The following is a 12,392-nucleotide window of genomic DNA, read 5'->3' on the forward strand; positions in this document are numbered from 1 at the left end:
CTGTCATGATCCATTTCTGGATTTGTGGCAGCTCTGGTTTCACTCAGCTTAAACATTTTTCCTTTTGGACCATCGGGGTTTAATGTCAGTTTTTCCCCCGCTGGCAACCTGATGTTCTGCTGGGTCAGCCGATGTAGGTAGTGACCACTCCTACCATCCTTCCTTTATAGAGTCACCTGATATATCAGCTGACTGTTGGTTATACAGGTCCTTTCTGGAGACCAGCCTAGCAGAAGCAGCTCTCTGGTGCCTGCCACGTTTGGTGTTAAGAGTCCTGTTGCTGTTAATATCTACGGTGTGGAGCTTTGCAGCAGTGCATATAAGCTAAGTGTGGTGTTTTTTCTCCTAGTCCCTTTTGGTGTATGTCACTTTCCCCTGTGTGTACTATCTACAGTGGCAAAGGCTAGTGTCTCCTTGCCGGCCAGTGCATTAGCCAGGGCACAGACAGGTGACACTAGGGATTAGGTTCCTGACGGCGGCAGGGGGAAGGACCTGCATAGGGTGCTAGGGGAGTGCAGGGACAGGCTCAGTCTGAGCTCAGGTGATGACCATCCCTCATTCCCTATCGCTAGGGTCTTCCTTTCGCCTTTTCCATCCCGTTTAGTGTGAGTTGCGCCGTCTGATGACCGACCACCTGTTGGGGTCGAGTCACACAGTGAAAAGAGCACTCTGGAAGAGGTTTTCATCCAGGATACCTCTGTTCTAAGCCGCATTCATGTTTCCTTAAATTGCAACCAGTTTTCCTGTCCCTGCAGCCGATAAACACCTCATAGCATGATGCTGCCACCACGTTTCACTGTTGGGATTGTATTGGTCAGGTGATAAGCAGTGCCTGGTTTTCTCCACACATACCACTTAGAATTATCACCAAAAGTTCTATCTTTATCCCATCAGACCAGAGAATCTCACTTTTCATAGTCTGGGAGTCCTTCATGTGTTTTTTAGCAAACTATATGCGGGCTTTCATATGTCTTGCACTTAGGAGAGGCTTCCGTCGGGCCACTGCCATAAGGGCCCGACTGGTGGAGGGCTGCAGTGATAGTTGATACTGTGGAACTTTCTCCTATCTCCCTACTGCATCTGTGGAGCTCTGCCACAGTGATCTTGGGGTTCTTCTTTACCTCTCTCACCAGGGCTCTTCTCCCGCGATTGCTCAGTTTGGCTGGACGGCCAGGTCTAGGAAGACTTCTGGTGGTCCCAAACTTCTTCCATTTAAGGATTATGAAGGCCACTGTGCTTTTAGGAACCTTGAGTACTACAGAAATACTTTTGTAACCTTGGCCAGATCTGTGCTTTGCCACAATTCTGTCTCTGACTTCCTTGGCCGGTTCCTTTGACCTCATGATCCTCATTTGGTCTGACATGCACTGTGAGCTGTGAGGTCTTATATAGACAGGTGTGTGCCTATCAGTTTAAACACAGCTGGACGCCAGTGAAAGAGTAGAACCATCTCAAGGAGGATCACAAGGAAATGGACAGCATGTGACTTAAATATGAGTCTGAGCAAAGTGTCTGAATACTTACGATCATGTGATATTTCAGTTTTTCTTTTTTAATAAATTTGCAAAAATTTCTACATTTCTGTTTTTTTCAGTCAAGATGGGGTGCAGAGTGTACATTAATGAGAAAAAATGAACTTTTTTGAATTTACCAAATAGCTGCAATGAAACAGAGTGAAAAATGTAAAGGGATCTGAATACTTTCTGTACCCACTGTATGTATGTATATATATATATATATATATATATATATATATATATATACAGGGGTTGGACAAAATAATGGAAACACCTAACATTTTGGCATCATAATCTTTGAACATGTTGTAAACATGCAAACTGTGACATATGGTAATGTTTTGTAGTTGATTGATTATTTGTGTTATGTGATATGTGTATGTAAATTAACTGTTTGTTTTGCAGAATTGTAAGAACATTGATGAAAACCTGATACCAATGACAGACCTCTCGGATTTTCAAAGAGGCCAAATTGTTGGTGCTCGTATGGCAGGCGCTAGTGTAACAGAAAGTGCCCGAATGCTTGGCGTGTCAAGAGGTACTGTCTCCAAAGTAATGACTGCGTTTGAAAGAGAAGGAAAAACGTCTGCAGCAAAGCACAGGTCCGGCCGAAAGTCGAAGTTGACTGAGAGAGACCGTCGGACTCTAAAGCGAATTGTGAGAGAGGATCGCAAGACCACAGCTCCGAAAATCACTGCTGAGCTCAATGAACACCTACAGAACCCAGTTTTCACGAAAACTGTTAGTCGGGAGCTGCACAAATCTGGATTCCACGGAAGAGCTGCAATTCGAAAACTGCTGCTCTCAATGACAAATGTTTCCAAGCATTTAAAGTGGTGTAGAAACCTCCAGAATTGGTCCCTCGAGCAGTGGAAACATGTGATATTCTCAGACGAATTATCATTTACCCTATTTCCGACCTCCGGTCGAGTGTACGTTTGGAGACAGCCGAAAGAAGCATTCCATCCAGACTGCCTTCTCCCAACCGTAAAACATGGTGGAGGTTCTGTGATGATCTGGGGTGCTATTTCGTGGAGATCCGCTGGGCCAATGATATCTCTTCATGGAAGAATTAACAACCGCCATTATTTTGGCATTTTGGGCGACCAAATGCATCCTATGGATCAAGCACTGTTCACGGAGGGGAACGCCATCTTTCAGGATGATAATGCACCAATTCATACAGCTAGAATCGTTAAAGCATGGCACGAGGAACATTGTAATGAAGTTGAGCATCTCATCTGGCCCCCACAATCCCCAGACCTCAACATTATTAAGCATTGATTGCCGATTTTAGAGATTCAAGTTAGACGTCGATTTCCGCCACCATCGTCGCTCAAAGAACTGGAGGGTGTTTTAACTGAAGAATGGGCGACAATTCCTTTGGAAACAATTCACACCTTGTATGAATCCATACCTCAGAGAATTGAGGCTGTAATCGCCACAAAAGGTGGACCTACACCATATTAAACTAACTTTTGTTGATGTTTCCAGGTGTTTCCATTATTTTGTCCAACCCCTGTATATCATGTTTACATTTCTGAATCATTGTATCACATCTCTACAATGTTTGTTAATGAGGTCAAAAGTAATTTGCTTCTGCTGCCTTTTGTGGTACATAGGCTTTGTACTCGGTATCTACATGCCTGATGAAGATGCCTATATGTTGCCTAATTGAGATGCTTTTTACCCCTAGTTCCTTTTATATAATTTGTTATATTATTTTAAGTTATTTATTTTTGAATATCATTTAAAAAAATCAATTTATTGTATATTCTGATGGATTCTCCTCATATTCCTACAGTGACACCTTCAACTATCTGCTCTCAAGGCTCTGCATTTGCTGTTCGGTGGGTTGGTATCAAACAGGGAAATTTGGTAACTTATTTTGAAGTTATTACAACAGGTGATGCCATTCCTGTATTAGTTGATGACACCAAGAATGGCATTTCAACATATTATCCTGCAGGAGGAGGAGGATCAGTAAGCAGTGTCAATGCTATGCTCTCCTGCTTCTGAACTGACGGTGTACATTGCAGTCCGTATTGGCAGGTGGAATTGATATGTGTCCAGAAAGCCTGCATGTTTGTGAGTCTGGAGAATATGCGCACAGTAAGCATACAAGAGACAGCAAGACTTGTGATGAGACAGATTGGAAGCCTAGGCCTAGTCAGCCAAGAGAAGCATGCCAGTGGCTAATGCGAGAGAGGCTGAGAAGTGATTCTGAGGAGGAGTGGTGGCCATCTCACTACTAAGTGGGGACAGTGCCACAGAGAGACAGTTCGGGAAATTGCACACTTCGAAGGAGTTACTTGGAGATTTAGAAAGTCATAGAGGCTGGTGAGTCAGAAAGACTGGTAAAAGGGAGCTGGTTGCTGTGTACTGTTCCAGAATTTACAATTGTTTTAGAACAGTTTTTTTCCAAGGCCTGGTCAAAGGCAACTAAGACACTCCAACTCTAAGAAAGCATGCACTGTGATGGAGAAAGAAAGACATGGATCGTGTCTATTGGTGACCACACCAGAAGTACTAAATACTAATATGGGATCAGAGTCTGTGGTTATTCACTTTTTGCAAGTCCAGATGGGTGCAAATGGGACTCAGAGTCTTAGAGGTGTAATTAATGAGGTTACTATAAAGTTAAATGTTGTGCTGTTAATCCAAGTCAGAATGGTACTTGCGGGTCTGTTGCAGCCTATAAGCGGCCACTGGCATCTGATGGAATATTGGTGAGCTACACCTGATCAGCAGCCACTGCCCATTGGCTGCAGATCTCTGACACAACAATGTCATGTGACCTGACGCGAATACCAGCTGGATTGGCACCAATGTGGAAGGCGAGTATCCACTGTTCTTTTTTTAAATAGGATCCTGAAGCAATTAAAGGAATTGTTCAGTCCAAATCAACATGTTGCGTTCGGAGCAGGGTCAAAACCACACATGCGGAGGCATCCGCATACATTCGCATGGGCTGCGTACCCAATGTTAAAGATAGGTACGCAGGACACATGCCGACGTAGGCGGAGCTGAAAGAGGTGCGGCAGTGGCGGGGCTTAATGGAGGAAGCACGCAGCCTTCCGCAGCTCTGCCCTAAGCAAATATGAACCTAGCTTTACTCTTGTATATCATCTTGTTACTCTTAGGTCCTATTTAGACATCCGTTTTTCACATACATGTTCTATCCGTGAAATATACCCATTATAACCTACGGTACTATTATAATCTATAGTTCTAGTCACATGTCTGTATTTTTTTGCACAAAAAATCCTGGAGACGTGTCCATTTTTGATTGGCATCATCAGTGAGAATCACCCATGCAAGTGTATGGGTCCATGGAAAGTCCCATTTAGGACATGGATTGCATCAGCGTACAGTCTGTTTGCGGTCAATGATCAACATTGTAGTTGAAAGGAGAAGCTTTGTCACTGATTTATTTATATTTTAATATGAAAAAAAATCACTGATGAAACTCTGATGGTCAAAACTGATCAAACACTGATGACACTTGGATCTAACATACTGATTACACTCGCAAAAACATGAAAAATTATGAATGTTTGAATGAGGCCTTAGGGTGACTCACCCAGTAAGATTTTTATGCCTGGTAGTGAGAAAAATATGCTTGTTTGCTTCAAAAAGTCTGTAGGAATCTTTACTTGCTAATTAATAGAAGATTATAGTTGAGTGAGTGATGTAATCCATTGTAAGGCTGGGATCACACATGCGAGAAACTCGGACGAGTCTCGCACCTCAATAGCATAGCAATACATGCAGCCGCACGCTCCGCTCCTGAATGCCGGCGTCAGTGCCGGGTATTAACATGCGAGACTCGTCTCGTATATAAGAACAAATCATTTCCATGATTTTTCATTTACAAAACAATATATAAAGATGCCTCTTTCATAGATAACCACAAAAACCCCGGTAAATCCTACTGCCTCGTACGTTGTGGAGATGACGTAACCCTTATATATTAGCCTTGTGTCACTCTATTTCATGCACCCTCTAAGTGTCCAACCGTGCAGCTGCCAGTAGACAATTAAATGTTTATGTGATGACCACCATTTATCTATGTATTAGCACTAATATGTTTGAATGAACAGTTAATGCGATGATAATGCGATGAATGCCCTTCTACTCCAGTGACCAATCACCAGTAACATGTGTTGGGCGAAACTGAAAACGCAGCGACGCATTGTAATATTGGATGTAATGATTTTCTATGGTGTCGCGTTGCGACCTGTGACATTCTACAACTGTGATGCAGAGTTGCAAATGTTTCCAAATGTGTTGGATTTTCTAAAAACAAAACAAGAAAGCAACGCGCTAAAGTTGCTACTGTATGAATCAAAATCCGAGAAGCAATACCTAGAGATCATGGAGGCATAACATGCAGGTAAATGAAGAAAACCGTCTGCCTACCTTGAGTTGAATGTATGATCAAGCACGGATAGAAGGGTACTATGAAGAAAGTTTCTGGGTTACTAACCCGCAAAATAATCCACAGGGGTAGCTGCACCAGAAGGATCCTATACGCTGGAGCAGGGAGATGAGAGCCAGCAAGTATACAGGTACTGGCATGAAAACACAGCGGCACGTAGAAAAAATGCTGGGCACCCCAGGTGGAGGATGAGTGGGGACCGGGGAGCGTCCCCCCCTTGGCAATGGAGCCCACCTGAATCCTCACCAAGGATAAGAAGCACGCGGTGTGCGCCGGCCGGGAGACGCCGCTGTCAGTGTCGGAGTGTCGGGGGGCGTGGTCTGGGTGATGTCACCTAGAGCAGAGAGCTAGAAGCATGGGAACGGAGGCTGGGAACGGCCAATCGCCAACGGGTTTCGAAGGTGCACAGACGACCTTCGTCAGCCCTTTCTTGTTTTGTTTTTGCAAACCTTTTTTTTGTCAGCCATTAGCACAGAGGCTGTCTTAGCACCTGCAGCTCTAGTTTGTATTAGATGCAGCGCCGGTGTATATATCTATATTTGTTGGATTTTCTATCGCTAGTCACAAGTCACACTTGATATAAACTTCAATGCTAGTCGTATGCGATCATGCAACTTGGCTGTTTTATTTCCAGCAAAGTTCTAATGTAGTCATCCGACAGCAAGTTCTTTTGGAAGAATTGCTGTCTCGTGACACATGTCGTTGTCTAGTGGTAGAAAATAGTTGTCTAGCCCTAACTTAATAGGGGTGTCTGCTTCCTGCTCAAATGCTATAGATTTACGTAACAGCCTATGAACCACTCATTGCATGTAGAACCTAAATGCTACCAATGGGTTCGGTATGTTCATACCACTCAAGATAACTGTGGTTACATGATTTACCCCATGTCTCATGTGACTTTGTTGTCTACTGCGCAGAAGATAAAAGTGTTCAGTGTGGGCACAGAAAAAATAGATTCTGTATGTATGCCAGGACAGTAAACATATCCACAGGATATGTCAAAAATGTTTGATAGATGTGGTTCCCAGCTCAGCAATTTTCACAACTTCCATACAGATGAAAGGAGAGAGCTGCGCATGCGCAGCCACCACCCCAATGACCATTGCACACAACAGAGCCCGGTTGTCAGCATAGATGAGGGTGTCATCGAGTATATTTAAACGGCTACTGGGATCACCATCCACTACATAGTATAATTTCCTTGTCAGAGGTAGTAGATGTGAAAGACATGTACTACACAGAATATACGGTTGAAATCTGAACGCTCTGTGGCACAAGTTAAGTGCAGAGTGATCCCAAGCATGTGGGGTATGGAGATGGTGGAAAGGTTACTGACTGGAGAGATTCCTGAACGGCAGTGAAATGTGAGAGCAGCTATTTGTGATTGGCATATGGATCCATCCAAGTTGGGGGCAGGGTGTAGAAATATACAATATTGCGTACAAGAAATACTAATAGGGAAATAAAATAATAGTGAGTGACTTGCATGGGTCATGCCCATGATATGGGATCCCATTACAAGAGTATTGCAATCCTTAATCAAACATCCCTTAGAGTGTTGGATATCTTCTCATACAGGCACTTGTCACCATTTGAGTGCAGAAACAGCTGAGACTGTGACAGGATGCCGAAGGTACGATATCTTTTTATGCCGTCGTTATACCCCACAATTTATGTGTAGAAATGTAATCCAAATTGCATTGAAAAAACAAACCTCAATCCAAGCTATCTCATGGAAAGAGGAAAGCAACTGCTGATGTACCTGACAGTAAAGGTTACCAGGAACTCTGTACAAAAGAGGATTTTAATGTTGTCTTCATTTGAACAGATAGTTTTCCTTGCTAAATATACACATATATTTCTTTGTTTAATGCAACTTTCCACCAGCAATGTGTGCACCAACGCATGAGAACAGGTTAGGGTTAATATAACTTTCCACCAGCAATGTGTGCACTAACGTATGGGAACAGGTTAGGGTTAATATAACTTTCCACCAGCAATGTGTGCACCAACGCATGAGAACAGGTTAGGGTTAATATAACTTTCCACCAGCAATGTGTGCACCAATGTATGGGAACAGGTCAGGGTTAATATAACTTTCCACCAGCAATGTGTGCACCAACGTATGGGAACAGGTTAGGGTTAATATAACTTTCCACCAGCAATGTTTGCACCAATGTATGAGAACAGGCTAGGGTTAATATAACTTTCCACCAGCAATGTGTGCACCAATGTATGGGAACAGGTTAGGGTTAATATAACTTTTCACCAGCAATGTGTGCACCAACGCATGGGAACAGGTTAGGTAACTATTCTTAAACTGATGGAGATGCATATCTTAGGATGTAGCTCGTCTTACCCATTCCAGCAGTTTGAGGAATCCAAGTGGCTCTTCCAGACGCTTCCATCGCAGAGCTGGCAGCGGATTCTAGTGAATCAGGGGTGAGATGTGATTATATAGATAATTCACATTGAGTAAAGACTATATCATTCATATGATCCGCTCTCTTGAGCTACCTTGAATACAAAGCCCGTTTGGCCCCCTTCTCTATCCATCGTTGAGGATGACACTGGTGTAGACATATTCCGAAATCACCGTTTTCCAAAAAAGATGAACGAAATCCAAGTATCCAAATAAAAGAGCTTCCGGTTTCCCGATAGAGATGGCGTGGCCGATCCTCAGACTCTGTATAACTGGGTACTTTCTGGTACTTTTCGCCCTGTCTAAATTTGTGTAACCTTGCAAAGCTAGTGTTCTGGATTCGGATTATAAATCCTTTTTTTGCATTTCCACTTTGTAATTCTTCTTCCACTTCTGTTTTGTGTAGATTACCTTGTGCTATACGCAGATCTGATCTTTCCAGTAGCACGTATTTTTATATATATCTGGTAAGAGTGTGCACCCTTTATAGATCTAACTATAAGCAATCCTAGCAGGTTTTCCCTAAAAATTGTATATAGCTATATGTTACCTATTCCCTGGCTCAGTGCCCTTGCCAATCTAACCTTCTGCCCCCTCCCTACCCACTCTCTAACACTCACCTACTTGCTCCCTCTCTCTGCTCACTGACAAAAAAAATCCTAGTTTAGTGTGGAGCTGTGAGAATGCAAAGGACACTTGATCCCTATGCACACCCCATCCCAAAACAGGACATAAGCAGTCATCGGTCCAGCTGGTAGGAGGTGACACACAGGCCTTCTTTACTTGGAACGGGGGGCACAGGCCGGCGGCAGGATCCTAAGGAGCAATGAAAATACAGTAAATTAATATACAATTACTAACCTTATAATAGAAGAGGGAATGATCTGTCACAGTAGAGTGAAGGATCGGCAGATATACCATACAACACAATAACAGTGCCGGGTGCACAGGATCATAATTTGGAATGACAATACAGGTCAAGATGAAGATAAAATTGGGACACGTAAAAAAAAAAAGATTCTGAAGAAATGTTTAAACACCTTGGTTTGTTTGTTTTTAAATACAAAATAAGTTCCTTTTTTGGGGTCATCATCATCTGGAAGACGCTGAAGTCTAGAATGAAGAGAAATCCTGGCATTGGTTTAAAAAAATATGGCACATAGGCCCGATTCTCAAGGCCTGTCTCAATGAAATCAGGCCTGCAGTAAAATGGCACCGACTAAGATGTGTGCATGGTGATGGCTTTCCGTCTTGAAGCGGTCATCACCAACAAAAGCTTTTGTACACAGTATTAATTACCTTTCAGTAAGCGTATTCAATGCTTTTCCCAGTGTCATTTCTCATTATTACACATCATTTAATTTATGGACATCTATGGTTTGATTTCTTAGCCTGTGTGGATTGGATGGGTTGTTACTGATATCTGGTGAGAATTTCATGTCAATAGCACCTTTAGAAATATATTTACTTAGACAATTGGGGAAGTTTAATATTTATTTCACCCAATGTATGTGTTTGGGGGAAAGAAAGCTAAGTACTTAATAAAACCAATGGCTATCCATTAGGCTATTCACATTTGTTGATGCTGCTTTTTTTGCTGGAAACAAGCCGAGAATGGTTTCCTCAATGTTATAGCAATTAATATCAGCATTAGTTGGCTTTTAGTCAGGGCCGGGCTCAGCTAGGGTGGTTTTACACTTACCGTATTTTTGAGAGCCGATTTTGCGGCCCCAGTGCATTACTATGGGGCCACAAAATCGGGCCGCAAAAATTCAATGGTGCGCTGTGTGCCGTACGGCCGTATATACGGCCGTAAAAAAATATTGTGCTTGCTCGATATTTTTCACGGCGTACAGACACGGTGCCCATTTAAATCAACGGGGCCGCAAAAGCAAACAGGAAGTTTGTATTCGCGGCGTGCAGTCACTTGCGGTTTTGCGGAACGCCATTTTTTTTCTCCAATACTATTTCCATAGTATTGGGGAACATTTTTTGCAGTCCGTTATTGCGGTACACCACAAAAAAATGCAGTAATACGGCCAGCAAAAACGGGCCGCAAAAAATGCGGTAAGTGTAAAACCACCCTTACAGCCGCTGCTCTTTATGCACAGTTCAATGACTGAAACCGCGCCGATCTGGTCCAGAGCACTATTAACCTGCAGATTAACCCCGTATCTGTAGGTTAATAATGTTTTTTTCACGTGATAGGTTCCATTTAAAGGTGACGGTTGGCACCGTTACAGTGCGTGGGAACTCTGTCGCCACCATTACAGCGCGCGGGGACTCTGTCGGCACCGTTACAGCGCGCGGGGACTGTCGGCACCGTTACAGCACATGGTGACTGTTGGCACTGTTACAGCACGCGGTGACTCTGTTGGCACCGTTACAGCGCGCGATGTCGGCACCGTTACAGCACGTGGTGACTATTGGCACCGTTACAGCACGTGGTGAGGGGTCGCCCTCGCACACCCAGGGCAGCGGGGTACTCGGTACCGGGCCGGTGTCAAGGCGGGAAGGTGTCACAGCAGCGGTGACCCGGTCCGTGGCCCTGGGCGCCCAATATCAATGGCAGTGATGTTAATGGTGTTAGAGTTTATATGAATAGTTCGTGACGACACCCGTGGTGTTTGGCAAGTAAGATGGTAAGCCAACGCTGCATACAGATCTGCTGGGACTGATGGTGTGGTGCAGCAGAGATGGTATAGCTCCCCACAGGTGGAGCTGTAGTCCCAGGGCAGTGTAGGTGCAATGGATGAGGAGAGGCGCAGAATGGTATGATGGCTGGTACCCAGGTGTAGTGGTGCCGGAAGAACTGGAGGACACCAGAGTATGCGATTCCAAAGCTTTACTCACTGTTTGCAGTTCACACAACTGCCTGCCTCCGTACCGTGTTCTCCAGGTCAGGGCTCCAGCCAACCTCCAGGCAGTATAGGATTCTCCCCTCCACACTCCGCCAACATATACCTTCCTGAACGACTCCTCGAATGCGCCTTTAGGTGCGAAGCACTCCAGTACTTAGTTACCCTGGAATGCCTCTCTCTAGGTGTTCCTAGTCTTTACTTGTATGACAGACAGCTGTAGCCTGCTTCGGGGACTCCTCACTGCGTCCCGGCTCTCTATTCAGTTGCTGTTGTGTCCCAAGTCTATGACGGGAGCAACGCGTTAGTGGCTCACTACTCCTCCGGTGTCTGTTGCCGGACATAAAGATCCAATCAACCTCGGGGACCGGGCCCCGGCCTTTGCACTCTCTGGACTGGAAGGGTTCTCTCTCTTTCTCAACCTGCTTCCCACCATCCTTCTATTCTATCTCTCTCTTATGGAATCTGTAGTCTTCAGTCTACATCTCTTTCTCCTTCTCTTCCTTCTTTAGGGAGCTCGATCCACTAAGACCAGTCCTCAGCCTCACCTGACTGACTGCCTTCCTCCGCCTTGAGCTCCTCTCAGGCTGACCTGCTGTCAGCCTGCTCTCTCTCTCTGGGACTCACCCCAGACTGACCTTCTGTCAGACTCACTTGAAATCCTACACCTTCCCTCTCTTTTATAGCTAACTCCACCCGCCTCCCCAGCACCTCTCGTGTTATGAAGACAGGGACCACAAAAGGCACCCTATGACCTTTCCAGCATAAAGCATGGATGGGTCCCTGTTGAACTATCCTGTGTGTGGGGTGCAGGTGTTGGAATGCGGAAAGGAGTTCCCAGCCTACCTGGATGGTGGGGCACTACACCTTAGGAGAAGGTGCAGTACCTCTATGGCGACTGAAGCCTCAGGGGAGCCACAGTGACTTTGATGGCACGGTTACAGCGTGCGGGGACTCTGTCGGCACAATTACAGCATGTGGTGACTCTGTCGGCACCGTTACAGCACGTGCTGACTCTGTTGGCATGGTTACAGCGCGCGGGGACCCTGTTGGCACGGTTACAGCGCGCAGTGACTCTGTCGGCACCATTACAGCACGTGGTGACTCTGTCGGCACCATTACAGCACGTGCTGACTCTGTTGGCATGGTTACAG

General features: G+C 44.8%; 1 protein-coding gene across 3 annotated transcripts in view; it reads right to left on the reverse strand.

The window, feature by feature from the left end:
* Positions 1-12,392, reverse strand: part of SYPL2 (synaptophysin like 2) — a 56,979-nt gene that overhangs the window by 43,579 nt on the left and 1,008 nt on the right. For 2 of the 3 annotated variants that reach the window (XM_073542465.1, XM_073542463.1), the window contains exons 2-3: positions 8,476-9,196; positions 8,318-8,386 (exon numbers count right to left, since the gene is read on the reverse strand). In XM_073542465.1, coding sequence (XP_073398566.1) covers positions 8,318-8,386; positions 8,476-8,541 — 135 coding nt within the window. In that variant the 5' untranslated portion in view covers positions 8,542-9,196. Of the gene's footprint in view, positions 1-8,317; positions 8,387-8,475; positions 9,197-11,786; positions 11,901-12,392 lie in introns of those variants that run through there. The other variant, XM_073542464.1, reaches the window with a different exon arrangement.

Source organism: Dendrobates tinctorius, unplaced genomic scaffold, assembly GCF_039654945.1.
Source record: "Dendrobates tinctorius isolate UK_male_01 unplaced genomic scaffold, ASM3965494v1 ptg000127l, whole genome shotgun sequence".
In the NCBI taxonomy this organism is placed as follows: Eukaryota; Metazoa; Chordata; class Amphibia; order Anura; family Dendrobatidae; genus Dendrobates; species Dendrobates tinctorius.